The following is a 21437-nucleotide window of genomic DNA, read 5'->3' as shown; positions in this document are numbered from 1 at the left end:
GTGACCTGGGAGAGAGCTGGATCAGAAGAATGCATGCTTGGGGAAGGGGCGGCAGAAAGAAGGGTGGGGGTGGGGACAGTGTAGAGGCAGCAAGCATGGGATACTTATGTGAGAAATTTGGGATTGAGAAAGGGGCAGAGCATGGGAACTTGAGGGAACCAGTACCAACAGGCCTATGCATATTTGAAGGTGAAGGCAAAAGAGCCAAGGAAGGTGAAAGAAGTCAGGCAAGGGCCAGCTGACAGAACAAGGTGCCTGGGTTACCTTACCCAGGAAGAAGTGGGATAGAAAACACAGGGAGCTTTCCAGTCTAGGAAAGAAAGAAAGAAAGAAGGCTTTCTAGTCTACCAAAGGTCACTGCTCCTGTCAGGCAGCCCTCTCTTGGAGCTACTCTCTCACAATCTAGTAACCACACTCCCCTTCCCCCTCCCTCCTTGATGCCTAGGGTTAGTCCCACTCCCCACCATTGCTAGTGCTGGGGTACTGCACTAGTCTTAGGCTGGAGGGAAGGAGAACAAGGCTTTAAAGAAGGATAATTAGAGGCCAAGTTGCTGATTAGATGGGGGAACTCCCACCTGAAGGACTTGAATCTAGGAAACCAAAGGGTATGGAAGGAATAAAATTTGGTGAGATCCAGGGGGTAGAAGAGCCCATTTGGGATAATAAAAATAGCTCAATAAACACTGAGTATTTACTATGTGCTTTGCGTTGTGTTAACACTTTTAATCCTAATGTAGGGAAACACTAGAAGAGGAAGAGATCAGGTTCTGAAGAGTGAAGCTAAAGATTTAGAGGTATGGAGTGGGATGAATAGGAAAGTCAGTCTGGAGGTAACATACAGGTTGGGTTTAAGGAGAGATACTGGAGGCAGAGATATTAGTTGGAAGGCTGTAGCAATAGCTCAGTAGAGATGGAGGAGATGGACCCTAGGAAGTAAAAGTGGTGAGGACATGATGGCTGAGTGGGTGTAAAGGTGAGAAGTTTAGTGGTTTGGCTCTCAATCTTAGTCTTGAGTCCCTAGGAATAGAGTTGGAGCCTTGACCATAGCTAGTGGAAGGAATTCTGGAAAACAAGTATACTGGATGTCATCCATTTGTCCCATTCAGACCCACTCTTTGTCCCTATCTACCATGCGCTGTACCCTGTGAGGCTGATTTATATGGCTTACCTCAATGGATTACCTTGGGCTTTGGTTTCTGTTTGGGTTCCACAAATGGGAGGATACTATGGATTAAATTGCGTCTCGCCACCCCCCACCAATTCATATGTTGAATTCCTAAGCCCCAATACTCCAGAGTGGAACCTTATTTGGAAATAGGGATCATTGCAGATATAATTAGTTAAGATGAGGTTGTTTCAGTGGGCCCTAATCCAGTGAAACTGGTGTCCTTATAAAATGGGGAAGCTTAGACACAGATACACACAGGAGAATGCCATGTGAAGATAAAGACAGAGTTGGGGGTGATGCTTCTAGAAGCCAAGGAACACCAAGATTGCCAGGAAACCCACCAGAAGCTAGGGGAGAGACCCGGAACAGATTGTTCCTCACAGCTCTTGGAAGGAACCAACCCTAATGACACCCTGAACTTTCAGGCTCCAGAACTGTGAGACAATACATTTCTGTTGTTTAAGCCACCAACTTTGTGGTACTTTGTTACAGCAGTGCTAGCAAACTAATACAGAGGAGAACAGAGGATGGGGGTAGAGTGAGCATGAGCTATTTATTCCCGGTTCCCTCCCTGCCATGTCCCTACAGGTTGGTTGTATCTTTCTACCAAAGGTCACTGCTCCTGTCAGGCAGCCCTCTCTTAGAGCTACTCTCTCACGATCTGGTAACTATACTCCCCCCTTACCCCTTGATGCCTAGGGGTGGTACCAGCTCCCAGTTATTGCTAGGGCTCGGGTGCTGCACTAGTCCTTGATGGTTTTCCTAAATCCTGCCTTATCTTTATAACTATGGCCTTTATTAAACTCATCAAGATGCCCAGTTTGAGTGTGCTCTTTCTGCCAAGACCCTGACTAATACAGTGGGTATGTTTGGAGCCAGCAAAAAATACCATTTATTTGTGAATTTGAATGAGTCAGGGGAATCTATAAACAGAATGGCCTAAGCACATTTACTGCTGAAAATGAATGGCCTAGAGAATGAGGGAGCTTGGCATGAGGTTAAGGGGGCATTGTCCAGAAAGATTTTCTTCATTTAGAAAACATTTATTGAAGGCCTACTCCCATGCGCCAAGCACTGCTCTAGGTGCTGGGGGGAAAAGACAAATAAATCACATTGCTTGCCTACAAGGAGCTCACAATCTAGTAGTGGGAGACAAACATGTAAACAGTCACTTGCATAAAGCATCACAGGTACTGTAGTAGAAGTCAGGGCTGTGGATAAGAACTTTGGAATGATCAGCTTATAGGAAAGTCAATAGACTCTTGAAGAACTATAATAATTAAGGGGTGGAAAACATGCCTGGATAAGAGAATAATAGGAAGGAATAATTACAATAGTTCAGATATATTAAACACTTACTATGTCCTAGGCATTGTGCTGTATTTGGATTATCTCAATTCTCTTCACAAGTCTGTGAGGTTCTGTCGTTATCCCTATTTTAATAAAGAAGAAACCAAGGCTCAAAGACTTTAAGTTATGTGCCCAAGGTCACACAGCTAACAAGTGGGTAAGAGAGGAATTGAACCCAGTTCTGATTCCAGAGTTTATGCTTTCACTACTCCTATACTCAGAGCCAGGAGAGATGGCAATATTATGGAAGCCAAGGTAGGAGAGAATTTAAAGGGGAAATGAGTAGCTACCATGACAGATGCCACAGAGAGATCAAATAAATTGAGGACTGATAAGATCCTACTTGATCTTGCAATTTCATAGTTTGAAGTGAACTCTGCCAGGGTAGTTTCCTTAGCAAAGTAGGGGAACTAACTAGTCTGAAGAGCAAATGGGAAGTGGGGATGTGGAGATGCCTTTTCAAGGAGTCCAGCATTAGAGAGGAGAGAGGAAACAGGTGAAAGTTAGAGCAGCTTGGTCAAATGAGCCTGGTGTGAGAAGCGAGGGTCCTGGCTTTATGTCAGCAGCAGTACCAAAGGTCGTCATCAGTGGTCAGTGTCGTGGAGCCCAACTATGAGGACAGACAGAGGGGGATGGACGTGAGGTCTGAGAAGTTTGTGTTGTGGGGTTGGAGTGGGTAGGGAGGTTGGGAAAAGAGGTCTGGTGGGTTTGGATCTGTCCAGGGTACTGGGAGAGAGGGGCCTGCCAGCAGCTTAGAGGTAAGTAGGAATGGTTGGCAATGTGAGTGGTACAATAAGACCCCATCTCAGCCATTGGTGGGCACACAGACAGAGGCATGGTCCCCAGGCAAGAAGGAGGCAGTCTTCGGTAGTCCATCTGGGCCTGGGAGGAACACAGGGCCACGGGAGTCTTCTCTGAGGACTTGGGTAGAATTTCAAGGGGGCTGGGTTCCACTTCCTCACAGGCATCTGAGACTGCAGTCTTGGGCTGGGAGAGATGGGTGCGGGGGGGGGGGGGGAAGGAGTCCAGATTAGAGCAGGTCCTGTGGGAGGAAGACCTGGATTGTGCAGGAAGGAGGGTTAGGCTGGGGGTAGAGCTTAGGGATGGTACGCTGGTGGGCAGGGGTCTTGGAAAAGCGTACGTGGGGAAAGGGTCCAGGTCCAGGCAGGGCTGGTGGTGGGGAGGGTAGAAGGGAATGCACTCACTGGACTCAGTGCTGCAGTATCCCTAAGGTACTGGGCTAGGACCCGGTGCAGGTCTGGAAGTGAGGGCCACAGGGCATGCTTCAGACTCCTTGGCGAGAAGGAAGAGAAGGAGACTGAGTTACAGGAGTGAATTAGGAGGGAGGGGGAGACCATGGAGGTGGGCGTGCAGCTGAGATCAGGGAGTAAGACTTGGAGAGGTAAGAGTGTAGTCAAGGCAATAAAGGAAGGTAGAGGAGCATAGGTGAAAAGTGGTGGGGAGTTTCAAAAAAGGGGTTTGAGTATCCTCAAACACCCCTGCTTCGGTGCCTTTGTACTTGCCATTTTCTCTGCCTCTTGATTTGTTTCCTCATTTCATTTGGGTCTCTGCTCAAATGTCATCCTGTCAGACAGGCCTTCTCTGACTGCCATGTCTAAAATACTATCACCTCCCTTCCCCATCCCTATGTCCTGCTCTGCCTTATTTTTCTTTATAGCACTTATTGTATATGTATTATATTATTACACATTTTGCTGGGGGGGGGGTGTCTGTCTCACTCCACTAGAATATAAACTCCATGAGCACAAAGAGTTTGTCTATTTGCTCAGTCCTCCAGGGTATAGAACACTATCTGGCCCAGAGTAGGTGCTCAAAAAATTAGTTGAATGGGTGAATGAAGAGAACCAGAGGGGTTTATTACTAAGTTGCTGGGGAAGGTGGTCTCTCTGGTGGGAAGAGTACGGATTAAGGTATGTTGGCGGAACCTCCAATTCTTTCGGCTCGTATTTCCACCTGGAAAGACTTTAGCTGAACATTTCAGGCTTCTTTTGCTACCTCATTCGTATCTCTCCAAGGGGAGGAGTGATTTATCTGGCAAACCGGGGACAAGGAACTGAGTATGCCTGGTTCAGCAGCATCACCTTCCTCCTCTCCCCCAATTTTTTTGTTGGATCTGATTACCTGCATAGAGGCTACAATCTGGTCTGCTCATACATATGAATGGATTAAAAATTCAAAGAAAGACTTGTATGTTCAAGGAGAGATGGGAGCACAGAGGAGGGACATCTAACCTAGCCTAGGGTCACCAAAAGAGGCTGCTTGGAGGACTTGTCTTTTGAGCTAGGCCTTTAAGAACCAAGAGATGTTACCAATGGAAGGACTGAAGCGTAAGGATGCTATCCTAATGTTTTTGTGTGTTTTCTCTACCTTTAGTTGTTTATAACTTCCAATGGCATTTCTTCTCAGCCTTAGTCTTCCCATATAAACAAGTCATTAATAATATTTATTTCAGGATGTGCTATTTGGCAGGCTTTGTGCTGAGGATTTAAAGATGACCAAGTAAGGTAGAGGGAAGACATATAAAGAAATAAATACCGTAAAATGCTACTGGTACTGTGATAGAAGTCTGTACTGGGCACAAAGAGAGTAGCCAAGAGGCGAGGGTTAGGAAAGTTTTCTAGGAGTTGGTGGAGAAAGTTATTTAAAGATAAAAGGGTATTAGTCATCCAAGGAGGGTATTCCTGGCAGAGGGGACATCATATCCCCTGCACTGAGAAGTAAAACCACTTGATTTGTGGAGGAAATCACCAACAGTTTGGCAAGGCTGAAGCACAGTGTGGGGGTGAGGGGGTGCAAATTCTGGCAGGGGCCAGATTTTACAGAGCCTTGCTTGTCATTCCAGAGTCTGGACTCTATCCTGGGGAGCTAGTCATGAGACTTAAGGAGGGGAGTAGCCAATCCATGTGTGCATTTTAAAGAGACTATTTGGGTGGCTGTGTGAGGCTAGATTGGAGGGAGAAGAGGTTCTGTTTCAGTGAGCCCGGTAGTGTCTGTAGGGCTAGAAAAAGGGGGCCACTATTTGAGGGAGGTTTAGGAGGTGGAATGACCAGACCAGGCCAGACTAGATAAAGGGGAGGGAGGTGTCCAGTGTTCTGGTCTGAGCGATGGGTGGACAGACAGAAGCCTTGTTGCTGAGATGAGCCAGGAGGTGGGGTTGTTTGAGGTGTCCAGGATAGCGGGCATGTTAGAGTGTAAGCAGGCGGTGCGACTCCCAGGGAAGACGTGCAGGAGGTGGCTGAAGCCACAGGTGTGGCCCTGCGGTCCTCGGGAGGGCGGGTGTCATTGAGAAACCCTGGGATGCTTGTTTAGAGGCTTCTGGCCCCACCCGGACCACGGTCCCGTCTCCCGCGTGACCGGGGCGGTACCTGTAGTGCGCAGGAAACTGCCACCTCAGCAGCAGCAGGCCCAGGAGGGTGCTGAGGCCCAGCACCACGAGCAGAGCGGTCACCAAGGAGATCCAGGCTAAGGGACGAAACCAGTCAGACTTCTGCCGCCCCAGGCTGGAGCCCCGCCCCCAGGCCGGCCAGACCCCGCCCCGGCCCCGCCCCTCACGGCCCGCCCCTCGCTGCGCCGGCGCCACTCCAGTCGCGCAGACGCAGAGCGCCTTGCCCCGGCCGGACCCTCACCAGTCTCGGAGGCAGTGTCTACGCTCACTGGATCTGACCAGGCGCTCCAGGGGCCTTGGTAGGTGGGGCCATGGAGCCTGGCGCGGAGCTGTAAGCGGTAGCGGGAGCGCGGGCGCAGCTCCAGGGTCTCTCCCCGGGCGCCGAGAGGCGGCTCCAGCACCTGCGCGGAGGGGGAACGAGCCGGTGGGCAGGCCCCGGGCGGCGGCCTGCCGGCGTCGCGGCTGCGAGAGCCTGGCATCCTTTTGGCCAGAAGCGTACAGCTTTGAATCTTCGGGGATCTCCCTCCCTCCCCTCAACGAGTCTCCTTGACAGAAAACATGCATCCTGGCGGAGAGCCTCTCCCTGACAGCGGTCTCGCCCTCCCCAGGCACGCCAGGCCTTAGACGCGCCCCGACACACACGCTGGCACACAGACCTCGTTGCACGGAGAACTAACTACTCATCCTGTCCCCAAAGCATACACACACTGACCAGGACACGCGGACATCCCGCCAGAGGTGCTCACCAGGGTCCAGGTCGGGCGATGGAAACCCCGGGCACATTCAGATACTCAGGGCCACACAGATTGTTCACAAGTAACACGCATCCAGGAGCGGATGCTAGGTGCTGGGGGCACAAGGACAGATTCCAAACAGAGAGAACAAGCGTCGTGTGGACAGGCAGGGAGACTAGCAATCATGTGGCGAACACTTAGGAACTGCTGGTGATATGCCAAGTGCTGGGCTGGGCACTGGGGAAAAGGATGAATGAAACATGGTTTCTCACAAGTCTGATGAGGAAGACATGCAAACCAGTAAATTATTACAAGTAATTAGTGCTATAATGATGATATAAGTAGGGGACTATGGGAACATGAAGAAGCATGTCAGGCTGCCTGAGTTGCTTGGTTGGGGGTTACAGAGTAGTTCTGTGTGCTAAGAGCATGGAGGGCCAGGCTGGGTGGTCAAAGATGAGGCGAAGGCAGTGGTAGTAGGGATGTGAGGACTGTCGGTACAATAAACTCAACTTACTTGTTGATAAATGGAGGGAAGGGACAAGGGAAAAGGAAGAAGAGTCCAGTATGACTCCAGGCTTGGATAACTGGGTAAGTGGTAGTGCCATTGTCAGATAGGGAACAGAGAAGTAAGTTTGAGGATGAAATACTGTATGGTTCCATTTTGTTAAGTTCAACAACAGCGAAAACTTATCAAAATAGTAGTGGTGTCAAAATAGTAGTTGCCTTGGGGGGGGCTGTGTGACTGTAAGGGGCACAAGGAGCTTCTGGGATGCTAGAAATAACCTTTATCTTGATCTGGGTAATAGTTACCTGGGTGTATACATGTACAAATTAATCGTATATTTAAGATCTGTGTACTTTACTGAATGTAACTTATACCTCAATAAAAAGGTAAAATAAGCTTGGGGAGGAAGATGAGTTTAGTTTTGGATATACTGGGTCTGAAATGCCCCTGGGGGCTTTTATGTAGAGCTGTCTGGTAAGAAGTTGTATATACGTGTGGTTAATGAGAATAAAAGCAGGAAAGAGTGAGATGGTTCAGCCAGAGAAATAGTATGAGAATCCGGAGAAACTGATCCCAAAGGCAAAGGGAAGGCAAAATTTTAAATGGCAGTAGTCAACAGTATCAAATGTCAAAGAGAGATTAAGATACCAGTTGAATCAGATAAACATAGATCTACAAACCCAGACATAGATACATGGACACCTTCACTCTTGATAACAGATCCAGTAAAACTCAGGAATACCGTGTGTAGTGACGTCTGTGGGCATTTTCCCCTCGATTGTACCTTCCAGTCTTGATGGCCTTCTCCTGTGTATCGGAGCTGATAGCAGGTCTCTCGGGCTCCCCACGATGATGGGTGTTGCCATTCCAATTCCAGCTGCCCGCTGGAGACCTCCCTCCAGTGCAAGTTTGGAGTGGGGATGAGCACTACAGGGATGCCAGCAGGGACTGGCCTAAGCCCTTCTGTGCATGAGATATGCCACCAGGGCCATGGGTCAGAAGTACCAGAACTGGTGATGCTGGGCAAGGGGTCAGGAGTGGTCGGGGCAGGAACTATGTGGGAGGAGAAGGGAAGAAAGTTCTTACCAGCCTGGCGGATCCAGAAAGGGGAGCCCAAGTAGCTGTGAACAGCACCCCGGGCTGTGGTCACCTCCACAAGTATGTGAATAACACTGTCATTTCGTGACTTGAAGTGGCAGCGAGAGAACTGGGAGGGCTGTAATCCTGGATTTTTCTCCTCTTCACACTTCTCCCAGATGGGGTCCCTAAGAATCATCCCCATAGAGTTATTGAATCAGGCCTGCATCAGAGACTAATCCTGATAATTCCCATCCCACAGGGGATATGGCCTGTAGGGACCATAATGTGACTCCTCCCTCAGCTTCCAGACCTTTCTCTCTGTCTTCCTGCCATGGTGTTATGTTTTCTGAATTTTACTTTGGTGTCCAGCCTCTAACTCTTAGGGAAAGAGCTAGATGATACATGAAAATAGCATGAGCTATAGAGTTCATGTCTTGGCTTATTGGTATACAACTCTGGTAGATTGTTTGATTGATCTCTGCTTCCATTTCTTCATCGATAAAATGGATTAATAACACCTACTTCACTGGATTGTTTCAAAGAGACTTCATCTGTCTGGTGGAAACATATTTATGTTTTTAATCTGTTGTACAGCAGCTCTGTTAGTCACCTCTATATATTAGTTTACTATAACATTATTACAACATCCTCCCCAACTGGCTTTACTGCCTCCATTGTCCACTCCTTTCAGTTTGTTCTCCACATAGCTACCAGAATTTGCTTCCCAAGTGTTGATCTGCTAATGTCCAGCATACATCACAAATCTGTCCACTTACTGAAATCTTTAACACTGCCACGTGAGATGAACTACCTCTGTCTCCTGCCTGGATTAAGGCAAAGTTCTAACTGGTGACTCTGCTTCTGTCTGTACTTCTTTATAATTTCACAGAGAAATCTATCTTTTTAAAATGAAAATCACATCACGTTACTCTTCTGCTTAAAATCTTTCAATGGCTCTCTGTCCCACCTTGAATCCAAACTCCATACCGGGACCACAGGGCCCTATATGATTTAACTCTTTCCTACCTGGCCATTCTCCTATAACTCTCACACCCGTTTACCACCCTTCATCCACGTGGGCCTTCTTTCTGTGCTATGGATATGCCACATGTACTGCCTTTGCACTTCACCTTGCCCTGGGTTGCTCTGACTCTAGGTCTTCATGTGACTTATTCTTTTTTGCCACTTAGTGTGGTCTCTAGGTTCTCTAGACCATAAAGTCTAGATTAGCACCCACCCCCTACCCCACTTAGTCTCTACCATGTAACCTTGTTTCTTGATTTCTTTACTTCTTTGTCACTCCTTCCTTTCCCCCTGACTAAAATGTAAGCCCCAACATTGTGGAAACTTTTCTGTTTCATTTGTTACTCTATTCCAATGCCTGCCACATAGTCACCCTCAATAACTGTTTATTGCACAAGTGAATCATGTCTCCTTCCTGATTATAATGCTTAAATGGCTAGCTGTTACTAAAATTATTTATTAATATATTTATGTGTTTACTTCTTTATTCAACAAATAATTGATACCATGTGCTGGGCACTGTGCTGGGCACTATGAATACATAGAGGAATAATCAAGGAGCTCTCATTCCAGTGGAAGAGGCAGAAAAACAGACAGTTGGTATTTTTCTGTGGTGTGCACTGGCTGGTTGGGGGGGGCATATCAAGGAGGATAATCTAACCCAGACAGGGAGGGTCAGAGAATACTTCCTGGACAAGGCAGTGCTTAGACTGCATCTTGGACCGTAAATAGGATAGGCAGAGGGGACAAAGAGACGTACCAGGCACATGCTTGTGCACAAATAAGAGATACAGTGCTTTGGGGGAAATTAGAAGTGTGCAGAATGCTCTTAGCTTAGAGGGCCTGGTGGCGAGTGGTAAATGGGAGAGGGCAGACTAAGGTCATAGATGGCCTTATGACCTTTGTAAGGAGCTTGAGATTAATCTTACAATGGTTATGGAGACATTTAAGACTTTTAAACTGAAAAATTGTCATAATTAGCATTGTACTTTGGGAAGATCACTGTAACTGCAGGTCGTAGGAAAGAATTCATGAGGGCAGACTAGAAGCAGGGAAATCTATTAGGACACTTTTATGGTTTCCATGTATGAGGTGATGAGGACCTGAACTGGGGTTGTGACAATGGGGGTGGAGTAAAATATATGGATTGACGGGATACTGAAGAGGTAGAAATGATAAGACCATTTCTGATTGGATCTGGAGGGTGGGGAAATGGCAGAAGTCCAGAGTGATTCCCATGTTTCAGGCCTGAAAAACCAAGTTGATGGTAGGGTGGAGGACAAAGAAGGAGGAGCAGCTTTTGGTAGAAGAAATGATGACTTCAGTTTTGCTCCTCTTTAATCCATTCATGGCACTTGTAGACTATGGAAATCTGTGCAGTTATTTAAAAGAATGAGTTACATCTTTTTGTAATGGGCTCCAAGACATATTAAAAATTTTTTTTAATGTTTATTCATCTTTGAGAGAGAGACACACACACAGCATGAGCGAGGGTGGGGCAGAGAGAGAGAGAGAGAGAGAGAGAGAGAGAGAGAGAGAGAGAATCCCAAGCAGGCTCTGCGCTGTCAGCACAGAGCCCAATGTGGGGCTCGAACTCATGAATTGTGAGATTGTGACCTGAGCTGAAGTTGGATGCTTAACCAACTGAGCCACCCAGGCGCCCCTCCAAGACATATTTTTAAGTAAAGAAAGTAAGTTAGCAAACCACAAATATAATGGGATCCAACTTATATTGAAAATTAAATGTTGTGTATAGACATGTTTAAGTACATAGAAAAACTGGAAGAATACATTAAAGCTGTTAATGGTGGTTCTTTTCAATATTCATTAATTTAACATTTGTTTACTGAGTACTCTCTATGTTCCAGGCACTGTGGTAGGTGAGAATACATTGGTGAGTAAAAGCAGACATTGACTTTGCCCTTAGGGATCATGTATAGTCAAGATCAGCCTTTCTCAATTGGAGTTCTGAGAAAGAGTGATATTATCGGTCAAATAACTCCATAAAGTATAAATGTAAAATTGTAACTATGATAAGTACTTAAGAAGGAGAGGTGTATGGCACAATAAGTATGTATAATTGGACCCAGTGGGGAGGATCAGGGGAGGGTTCCCTGAGGAGGTGACATTTGAGTTGAAAATTGAAGGGTAAGTAGAAGTGAAGACAGGAGGGCTGGGTAGATAGCAAGTGCAAAGACCCAGAGGCAGGAGAGACTATGGCAGATAGCAGGGGACCAAAGAGTCAGAGAGGAAAAGACAGCATAATGTAAGGTGAAGCTGAAGGCATAGGTAGGGGCTAAGTCTTTCGGTACTTTATAAGGCCACAATAGGGTTCTTCATCTTTCCTTCCTTCCTTCCTTCCTCCCTCCCTCCCTCCCTCCCTCCCTCCCTCCCTCCCTCCCTCCCTCCCTCCCTTCCTTCCTTCCTTCCTTCCTTCCTTCCTTCCTTCCCCAAGATTAGTGGGAAGCTATTGAAGACTTTAAAGCCAAGAGTGTTATATTCATGTTTGCACTTTAAAAGATCACTCCAGGGGCGCCTGGGTGGCGCAGTCGGTTAAGCATCTGACTTCAGCCAGGTCACGATCTCGTGGTCCGTGAGTTCGAGCCCCGCGTCAGGCTCTGGGCTGATGGCTCAGAGCCTGGAGCCTGTTTCCGATTCTGTGTCTCCCTCTCTCTCTGCCCCTCACCCGTTCATGCTCTGTCTCTCTCTGTCCCAAAAAAAATAAACGTTGAAAAAAAAATTAAAAAAATAAATAAATAAAAGATCACTCCAGGGGCATCTGAGTGGCTCAGTTAGTTGAATGTCTGATCAACTCTTGATTTTAGCTCAGGAGCCCATTTAAGATTCTCTCTCTCCCTCTGCCCCCCTCCCCTGCTCACTTGTTCCAGCTCTCTCTCTCTCTAAAAAAAAAAAAAAAAAAAAATCACTGCAGTTCCTATGTGGAGAATGATTTGGAGGATTCAAGAGGTGCCCAGTTAATAAGTCTTCCTGGTAGCCCAAGTGAGCTAGGGGAATGGCAGTGATGAAAAGCAGGCAGATTCTAGAGATATTTAATAGGTAAAATCAATAAGACATGGTTTTAGATTGGATATGGGAGGAGTGACAGATCAGTGAGGTGCCTGGTGGTAATTCTTGAAGGCGAGGTTTTGATTGGATTTGATAGATAATGGAGGGCTGCAGTACCTATTTGAGTAGGGGAGACCATTCAAAGTTTGAGTTTAACAAAGGTCACTCTGTCAGCAGCATGAGGGGTAAATTGCAGGTGAATGAGAAAATAGGCAGTTGCAGTGGTCCAGGTGACATGATTAAATCTGAACGAAACCAAGGCATTCCAGTGGGGATGGAGGGAGATTAAGAAGGTAAAGTATCTATCCGAGGATTAGGGCGTGGAGGCCAGTTGGCTTTGGGATAAAGGAGGGGAGTGAAGAACCACGAACAATCTCTCTCTGTGTGATTGTCTCTCTCTCACTACCTCAAGCTCAATCAGCAGTTCAGCTCTCACCTGTTTCCGGGACAGCACCGCGCCCTGCTGTGGTAGAAGAAGCCTTGGGAGCTAGTGTGGTTCTGTTGCTGCCACTGACAGGTAACATTCTTCAGGTTCAAGGTAAAGCACTGCAGTCCAATCTCCACTAAGTTAACAGAAGGAAGTCCCATCAGGGCCAACACATTCCTGCTCTACAGAGCATCCAGATCATCTTCACACATAACTTGGAATATTTACTTTCATTCATTGTTCTCTCCTTGAATACAGTACACTCTATCCAGTGGCAAGTTTGAGGTCATCAGAAAGGACCATGGCTCTCAGAGCTTCCATTTCCAGTCCAGGCCTCTCTAGAGATCTTTTCCATCTCCTCCCCATCTTCCCATTCTTTTGTTGACTCACCTGCATCTCCAGGCAGGTCCACAGTTGCGGGGAGGGACCAGGATCCCCAGGAGCCATGGAGGGAGACCCCATCAGGTTGGCTGCGCAGCTGGAGCTTGTAGGATTTACCAGGCTGGAGCCCTGAGATGAGGCAGCTTTCACTCATCACTGTTAGAGATGAAGCCTTGGGAGAAGAATCCCAGCCTCAGAATCTAGGTCTGCCTCTCAACCAAGACAGCCTCCATCTCTTACATTTGAAGCCCCACAGTGTACCTGTGGAGAGATGCCCAGTTCCCCACTGGATAGATATGCACACAGACTAGGGGCCAGGTAGGTGGGTTTCAAGTGGTGTTCAGAACTTTTAGGGAAAGCCCCATGACCTCAAAGGCCTGAAACACTCAATTTTGTTGGTATGAATGACCCAAAGTGGGAGATTCCTAAATAGACATGGTTCCCACGCCCATACTAACTCCCCAAAGACCAACCCAATCTGGAATCCCTGAAGTACAGCCTGTCCTTTCTTGGGGCAAAATTAGGGGTAGGAGATAGGAGGTAGGGCAGAAGAAGGCCAGGATACTTCTCTAGTTGGGGAGGTCTGCTCTGGTCGATCCTGTTGGGGCATCATGGGCTGAGCACACGGAGGCTGGTGCAGAGCTGGGGCTGGGTTTAGTCTCTGCAGAGCTGGACAGCAGGTTTCTGTGGGCAGCAGCTGCATGACTGTGAGAGCACTGGAATTCCTGGGATCCTTGGGGCCATAGCGGAGTTCGTGCCTCAGGAAAGCACTGATTTCGGGAGCTGGGGTCTCCCAGCTGATCTGAAGTTCCCCTGGTTGGCTCCCGCCCACAGCCTTAATGATATTTGGGGGAGCTGGCAGGCCTGAGGGCAAGACAGGGTACATCAGAACTCTCTGAGTGCCACAGTCTATGGTTCAGACCATGGACTGTAGAGGGAGGAGCTGGAAGCTGGATTGCAGGCAGCCCCTGGGTTCTAGAGGATCACAGACCATTGCTCTCCTGGAAGCCAGGGCAAGGAAACTCCTTATCCTTTCTCCTTTCATCACTAGAACAGTGGCCTCTTTTCAGGTTTGTTAGACTCAGTGCTCCTCAAGAGCAGGGATCTCTTCATTTCTGTATCCTTGTCACCTAGCACAGTGCCTGGCACATAGTAGGTAGTCTATAACTGTTGAATGAGTAGATGAATAGGTTAATGATGGGGGGTGGGGCACAGGTTGTCTCTGGTGTGAAATGAAGTCTAGTTTTGGATGCCAAGTCTGGAAAGAATGATAAGGGGATCTTGAGGTGCCTCTAGCATCTGGTAATGAAGGGCATCCATGTTGCCCCAAGAGAGCACAGACCAGTCTGATCCTAGGAGCTGGATGAGGGCATCAAATAGAGGGGCCAGGGTGACAGGAGGATGGCCCTTACCCACACTATCCACAAAGAGCACCCGCTGGGTCACAGTCTGGTTCAGAAACATGTTCTTCACCCAGAGGTGCAGTGGAAAGAAGAGGCGAACTTCATCCTGGGCTGGAAACTGGCACACATATCGAGTTCCAAAGGGCAGCACATTCTCAAAACTAAGAGGGCAGACACGGGGCTTCTCCCTGTGGGAGTAGGAGAAGTCTGTTCTACCTACATTGCCACCATGACAGGCTCTGAGGACCCAAGTCTGGGCCCAAGCCCAACTTCTATTTCCATTACTGTCATTTTTGTTCTCAGTGCCTGGGATAAGTGGGATTGGGGGTTATGCAGGGGCTGAACTGGTGATATCCAAAGCACATCTGTTCTTTAAGTAGCTACTGAGGGCATGTCCCCTTATAGGGCCAAAGGCAGGGAAGGTACAGGGGCTGGGTTCAGCTGAGGTAAGTACAGGACAGATACAGGGGAGTGTGGCATAGCCCAGCACATACCCTGGATAAGCATACAGCAGCTGGTATGTTCCATTGGGTGCTGCTTCTTCCTCATCCCAGAAGCAAGTGAGGTCCTCAAAGGTTTGAGAGAAACATTTCAGGGGCTCTGAATCCGAGGCCAGCAAGGAGGTATCTGAGGAACAGCTGGTGAGTTGGGCCCTGGGTCCTCCCAGGCATGTTTATGGGCAAGGGTAGGGGACTAGTGGGAGCCTCCTACCTTGCACCCCTCCCAGGGCTCCCTCTTCCTGGGTACAAGTGGTCTCCACCCTCCACACACCTCACCTTGGCTGCTGACTTGTGCCAGGTTTTGGGGGGCCAGGAGGAGGCAGGAGGTGACCAACAGGAGGGCCCAGGAGGGCATCTTCTCCGGCACTGTGTGCCTGCCTTAGCCCATCCTCCTCTCAGGAAGCCGGGCCCCAATCCCCTCCCGGGCCAGCCCCTCAGGTTCCTGTCAGATACAGCCCCACGTCCTGTCCCTGTCCCTGCCCCTGTGGGGCCCATCCAGACCACACTGGGGCCAAGGGCCAGGGGAGGGAGAGTGGGAGTGGGCAGGAGGGTAGGAGGAATTTGAAAGAGAAGATACAGGCCTTTTGGGAGGGAGATGGGGGTTACGTTTTTGACTGTGTACCAGGAGGAGACTAAGCCCTTGTGTGTTTCTATGTCAACTGTTATAGAAGGGCGTATTATCAACAAGAATAGCAACATTTACTGAGCACTTACTATGCTGTTATGTGCTAAGGACTTTATATCTATTGACTCAGCTCATCCTCACAATAGTCTTATTTCCATTATAGAGATGAGGAAACTGAGATGCAGGGAAGTTAAAAGATTTGCCCAAGATCACAGACCTACTGAGAGGTAGAGCTCAGGAGGTCAAGCTTCAGAATCCAAGTGCTTAACGACCACACCACGCTACTGGAAGGTGTGTAAATCCACCGGGAAATGACTGCCTCACAACCATAACAAAATGGTGGCTATTTCCACTTTAATGGGTTCTGTAACTTTGTGCACACATTCTCCCTGAAACTGGATGTGCACCCTCCATTGTGTGTAGTCTCCACTGCTGCCTCTAGTCCTTTGCTACTCAAAGTATGGTCTGTAGACCAGCAGCAACAGCATTACCTGGGGGCTTGTTAGATATGTGGGATCTTAGGCCGCACCCTGGACCTACTAAAACAGAGTCTGCACTTTACCAAAATACCCAGATGATTCAAATACACATTTAAGTTTGAGAAGCACTGGTATCAGTGGCTCAGCTTGTGATTATCTTCTTCACATCAGTAGCAAGAGAGTAGGTATGATCCCTTGTCCAAAGCCCAGGCAGGGACTGCTCTAACTATGGGTGGCATTTATGCCACCTCTCAGGAGCTTCGACTCTTGCAGGGGTAGAAGGGAGTGCAGGTCACATTAACTCCCATATTTAGCCCCTCTGGGGCTACCATTGCTGGCTCTGCAGGCTAAATGGCCTCAATATCACCTTTCTCTCCTCCTCCTGAATTAATGTTACTTATAGAGAGATGGGAGGGGCAGGGTGGGGGGTTGGAGGGAGTAAATGGAAATCCTTTAGCCCTCCTGTGAGGGCTTAGTTTCTCTGGCACTATTTCTCTGCAAGAAGTCCCTGAGGCCAGGTTTGTTCTGGTTCCTGTCCAGCTTTCAGGTTACAAGGACCAGCTTCCTCTGTCCAATGGGGATGACTTCGGATGCCTCCCCAGCCCCCAGTCAAGGGCCACCCAACCTCTAGGTCAAGTGAGAGGGGAAACACATCTTTCATGTTCACAGGGTCCCAATGCTTTGATGCTATGTATATGCCGATGACTTCAAAACTAGTATTTCCAGCTGTGACTTCCTCTGGGCTCCAGGTTGGATTGCCAACTACCTACTTGGCATCTCTACTTGTGTGTCTAATGGGCATCTTATACTTAAGTTGGCCGAAATAAAACTCTTGATTCTGGTTCCCACCCCTAAGCTTGTGATTTTGTTTCTTTTTCCTCTAGTCTTACCCACCTCTGTAAATGGCACCACCGTCTACTCAATTGACCAAACCCAAAAACCCCAATACTCCTTGATTCCTATCTTTCTCTTACCCTACATTCAGTTCACTAGTAAGTCCTATTCAATATTCTTTCAAAACGTACCGTGAATCTGAACACTAGTTACCACTTCCCACCATGCTAGTCCAAGCCTGGACTACTGCAGTAACTTCCTACCGCCTTCCCTCTTACCTGGGGGCCGTCTGTCCTCCAGTCCTCCACATGACAGAGAGAGATGTTTAAAATGCAATTCAAACTTCTTCATTCCCCTGCTTAAACCCTCTGATGATTTCCAACTGTGCTTAGGATAACATCCAGACACCTTCTAGCAGCATACAAGGTCCTGCTTGACGTGGGCAAGCTTACTTAAATCTTATCTCCTACCACTGTCTTCACTCTCAACCAGCCACAATAACCTCATTGTGTCTCTCCTCTCAATCCTTATCACACTCAACCTTTCTGCAACATTTGATATTCTCCTCCTTCCTTGCCTTCTACAATGTACCACATTCTCCTGGTTTCCTCCTACCCCTGGAACATTCTCTCCCAGTTTCTTCCTTTCTTTACTCTTTCTCTTAAATGTTGTTGTTTCCCAGGTGTCCTTGCTTTGCCCTTTATTTCCCTGAGTGATCTCATGGCTTCGATTCCATCTACAGACCAATTATTCCCAAGACTGTACCACTCTCTTGAACTTTGAATTCTCAGTTACTTATTGGATGCCTCTGTTTGTTGTACCATAGGCACTTCACGTAAACTCACCAAATCCCAAATGGATTTTGGATTTTCCCTTCCTATGTTCTGCATCTCACCCTAGGCTCCTGGCATCTAAGCCTGGAACCTGAAAGTTGTCCTCAAATCTTCATTCTTCCTTCACTCCAGCATCCAAGCCTTACTGTGTCTGTGACCTCTACAGTGAGGCAGTATAATAGTGGTTAAGGATGTAGAACCCGCAAGACAAGGGGCGTTATCTGAGGATCCAGATGGGGGCTTTGCACTCCTGCATGAAAGGAGGTCCAGCTACCTGTCCCTGTCGCATGTCCATTTTTCTCTGTTTCCACACAGCTAAGCATTCACAGAGTAGGGAGTAAACTTCAGACTCAGTATTAGGCATCACCGGTGCCTTCCCCAGTCCTTTGCTTCTTTAGAATATCGAGCAGGAACTATAAGAGTCCTGGGTGAAAGGAGACTGCTTAGGTTTGCCTGTTCTTCGGCCAAAGGGTTCCAGCAGGCTCCTCAAGGTCCGGCCCCGGTCAGCAGGCCTAGGCTTTTCTGTTGGGATATAAAGCCAAAACCCTGGCTTACAAAAGCCTGGGTTTGATCTCTGTGTAGCCATTGCTCAGAGAATTTAAGGGGTTGCTGGATGAGGCTGGGCTCACATGGCAGGGTGCTGTTAAACCACTCTCTGGGGGCAGGAAGGAGCCCTGTTTGGTAGCATTTACAGCTTTTTTGGTGCAAATGTTCCGCCGTGGCCAATTTCAAGCTGCTAACATGATGTCGCTGAATAGTGAGCTGGGAACAGAAATAGCTCTCATGATCCCATACCTGTATCCCCCTTTTCCAAGATTTCCAGCACCAGTGAGACAGTCTGGGATAGGTAGCTCTAGGCCCCTGGATTCTCCATCTCTCCATCACTTTCCCAGCATCACCAAGCTTCTCTCCAAAATGATTGTTCTACTTGTTCAATTGTTCTAGCAGTGGGTCAGAGCACTGTCCACTGTCAGAACATTTTCTCCACACTTTTGTCGATGTTGTTTTAAATTTGCTATTCTGATAGTTGATGAATGGTCCAATCTCCTTATTCAGTGCCTTTTCTGAACCTCAAATTTGCTTTTATTCTTTCCCTGCTTAAAATCCTTTCATGGCTCCACAGGGTCCTTTGGATCAAGACTCTTCTCTCGATGCTGGAACATAAAAGGCCCTTGTACCTTTTATCTTCCCCTTCCTGGAATCTCTTCCCCACAATGCTCCCTTCACTATTTTCCAAACCCAATCACCTTTCCACCACAGGGCTTTGGTCCCTTGCTCCCCCAGACACAAGGACCCTCCAATCTCTCAGCCTGTTGGAACTTTCTTTGTGATTCAAGAACTGACTGTAAGTCGTGACTCCTTGGGAGTCTTTTCTTATCCCCCAACTATATGTAACAGAGGAGAAAGGCTAATTAAAAAAGAGAAAGGCAAATTCATATTCCTTCCAGAGGCCTTGCAGCTCTTTTGTGATTATGAACAACTGAGTGAGCCTTTGGGCATGGCCTTGATAAGAGGGAGTGAGAGAGCTAAATTTGCTGAATATGAAATTGGTGGGAATTTTGGAGCATATTGTGGTAACTCCAGAGAAAAAGGAAGAGTGCTAGGAAGTGAAGGACGGCAACCTGAGGAGAAGAGAGCCTCACCAGTGAGATTTTCAGTCGAAGGACTGTCGGAGGAAAGTTCCAGAACAGTGGTGACTAATACTCAGTCTGAAGTTTATTCCCTACTCTGCGAATGCTCAGAATCCCTAGAATACCCTCAAAACATTCAACAAAAGTGTCCTCTACACACAACCTTAATTCATGGTGTTTTAGGAACAAAGGGAGAAAATGACACCTGTGGAGTGGAAAGATAGGACGGCAGCCGCAGAATTCAGGTTGAGAGGTGATCCTGAGGATGTGAACCATGGGAGGGGTCCTAGTAAAAACAGGAGGGTGTGGACTTCCTGAGGATGTGGAATGGTGACTGAGCTGTTCTAACTGGATATAAATGGAAAAGGTGGTCCCAAAGGGCTGCCTTGAGGACATTTGGGTGGCCTATGAACAATCTTTCCTTCCTCTGGCTCTCTCCAGAGTTTTGTGCCTCTGTCGGGCTTCTTTTATATGTGAACATCTGTGCTGGGCCTCCATCTGAGCTAGATGAGCTGAGAACCCTGCCAAAGGGGAACTGTCCTCCTAACTTACTCCTCCCGGGGAAAAGCTGGCTGGGAGTGAACCTGCCTCTTCCTCCCTCACCCCCTATCTTAGCATTAATCAACACCTAGTATTAATCAACACTAGCTATTTGTCAGCACCATGCTATTGCACGGTCTCATTTCTTCACACCATGACTCTATCAGGCCCTTGTCCTTACTCTCCAGAAGCTAAAATGCAAGCCGAGATGGGTTAAATGAGTTGTCCAAAGTCACTCTTAAGGGGCAGAGCTGAGATATGAATTCAGATCTGTTTGATTCCAAAGCCTGTTCTTTTAGAGACTACAGAGGCACTTCTCATTAGGACCACTGTTTCTTCTGTCTCATTCATTTATTTAATAGTATGTGCCCGGCACAGGGCCTGGTGTGAGTCTCTCCCGCAGCAGGAGGCTGAGTTCAAAACAGGCATCAAGAGAGGCTTACTTCAGGTAAATGGAAAAGGATCAGTATTTGTCCAGCAGTGACCCCAAGTGAGAGGGCTGCAGGGGACCTGGTCAGGTCAGCCCTCTGTCCTCCATCCTCCATGAGACATCCTGGCTCCTGACCTGCCGGGCTCTCTTTGACCCCTGAGTCCACGTTTCTTGCTGTGGGAACAGGCAGACCAGCCCCTGCAGCCAGCCCCCTAGATGGCTGGCTCTGCCCTGGGAGAGGGCCTGGGTGAGATAAGAGGACCCACAGCCGGTGGGAGGAGCCTGAGCTGGCTGGAGGGTGAGGCAGGAAATCACCCCTTCCTTGGGGGGCCAAGGGGGAATGACTCAGGGCTGACTGGCGGGAGTTCCGTTTTTGTGGCCTGGATGGGCTGCAGTGGGGCCTCTTGGATAACGTGCTCAGGGAGGCCTTCCCCAGCCGCCTGCCTACTGAGGCTTGGAGAGGTGTGCCTTTTCTCTTCCCTTTCCCACTATTTCTCTGGAAACAAGTTTGTGCTGCTGGGCTGGTCTCTTGCTCCACCCCCTGCCCAACCCAGGCCGTCCCCTGCAGGAATACAACCACTGAAGGAAACAGTGAGGACTGAAGCCAGAACAGGTGTGGGCAGCTGAGGCTGAGAATCTGGGTGCTCTGTCCCGCAGATTGCCGCCTTGTCTGTAGCGGGGCTCTGGCTGCTAGGAGGCCACAGTGGAAATGTGGACCCGGGACCTGGGGCATGCCGCATACGATCAATGCATCTGTGTTGAATTTCGAAGTTGTATTCTACCCCAGTCTGGCCCCTTTCCACTGTGCTAGAGAAGCAGCATAGCATTACGTCTTAAGAGAGAGACCCTGAAATCAGAATAGCTAGGTTTGAATCTAGCTCTGCTATTTCCTAGCTGTCAGACTTTGGTTAAGTTACTTACTGTCTCCAAGCTTGTTTTCTCTCCTGTAAAATGGGTATGATAATAGTGGTGCCTACCTAAGAGGGTTGTTCAAGATTGAAGGAATTCATATGTACAAA

The 21437-nt window shown here is 48.1% G+C and overlaps 1 protein-coding gene across 9 annotated transcripts; it reads right to left on the bottom strand.

Annotated features, from left to right (window-relative positions):
• Positions 1-2036: 2036 nt before the first annotated feature.
• MPL (MPL proto-oncogene, thrombopoietin receptor) lies at positions 2037-17411 on the bottom strand. Of its 9 annotated transcripts, none has more exons than XM_053212764.1 (12): positions 17263-17411; positions 15041-15173; positions 14556-14734; positions 13709-14007; positions 13153-13315; positions 12772-12898; positions 8253-8431; positions 7951-8129; positions 6166-6325; positions 5905-6001; positions 3724-3811; positions 2037-3505 (listed from the first exon to the last, which is right to left on the bottom strand). In XM_053212764.1, the coding sequence occupies exons 1-12, from the start codon at positions 17333-17335 to the stop codon at positions 3110-3112; spliced, it is 2073 nt and encodes a 690-aa protein (XP_053068739.1). In that variant the 5' UTR covers positions 17336-17411; the 3' UTR covers positions 2037-3109. The 9 variants fall into 9 exon arrangements, with proteins under 9 accessions (XP_053068739.1, XP_053068723.1, XP_053068737.1 ...); XM_053212748.1 differs by lacking the exon at positions 17263-17411 and adding an exon at positions 15323-16536 and having other exon boundaries at positions 15041-15114; XM_053212762.1 differs by lacking the exon at positions 17263-17411 and adding an exon at positions 15323-16523.
• Between the last annotated feature and the right edge of the window lie 4026 nt (positions 17412-21437).

The sequence above is a fragment of the Acinonyx jubatus genome, chromosome C1 (assembly GCF_027475565.1).
Source record: "Acinonyx jubatus isolate Ajub_Pintada_27869175 chromosome C1, VMU_Ajub_asm_v1.0, whole genome shotgun sequence".
Taxonomy (NCBI): Eukaryota; Metazoa; Chordata; class Mammalia; order Carnivora; family Felidae; genus Acinonyx; species Acinonyx jubatus.
This window is presented reverse-complemented; position numbering and strand designations above follow the sequence as displayed.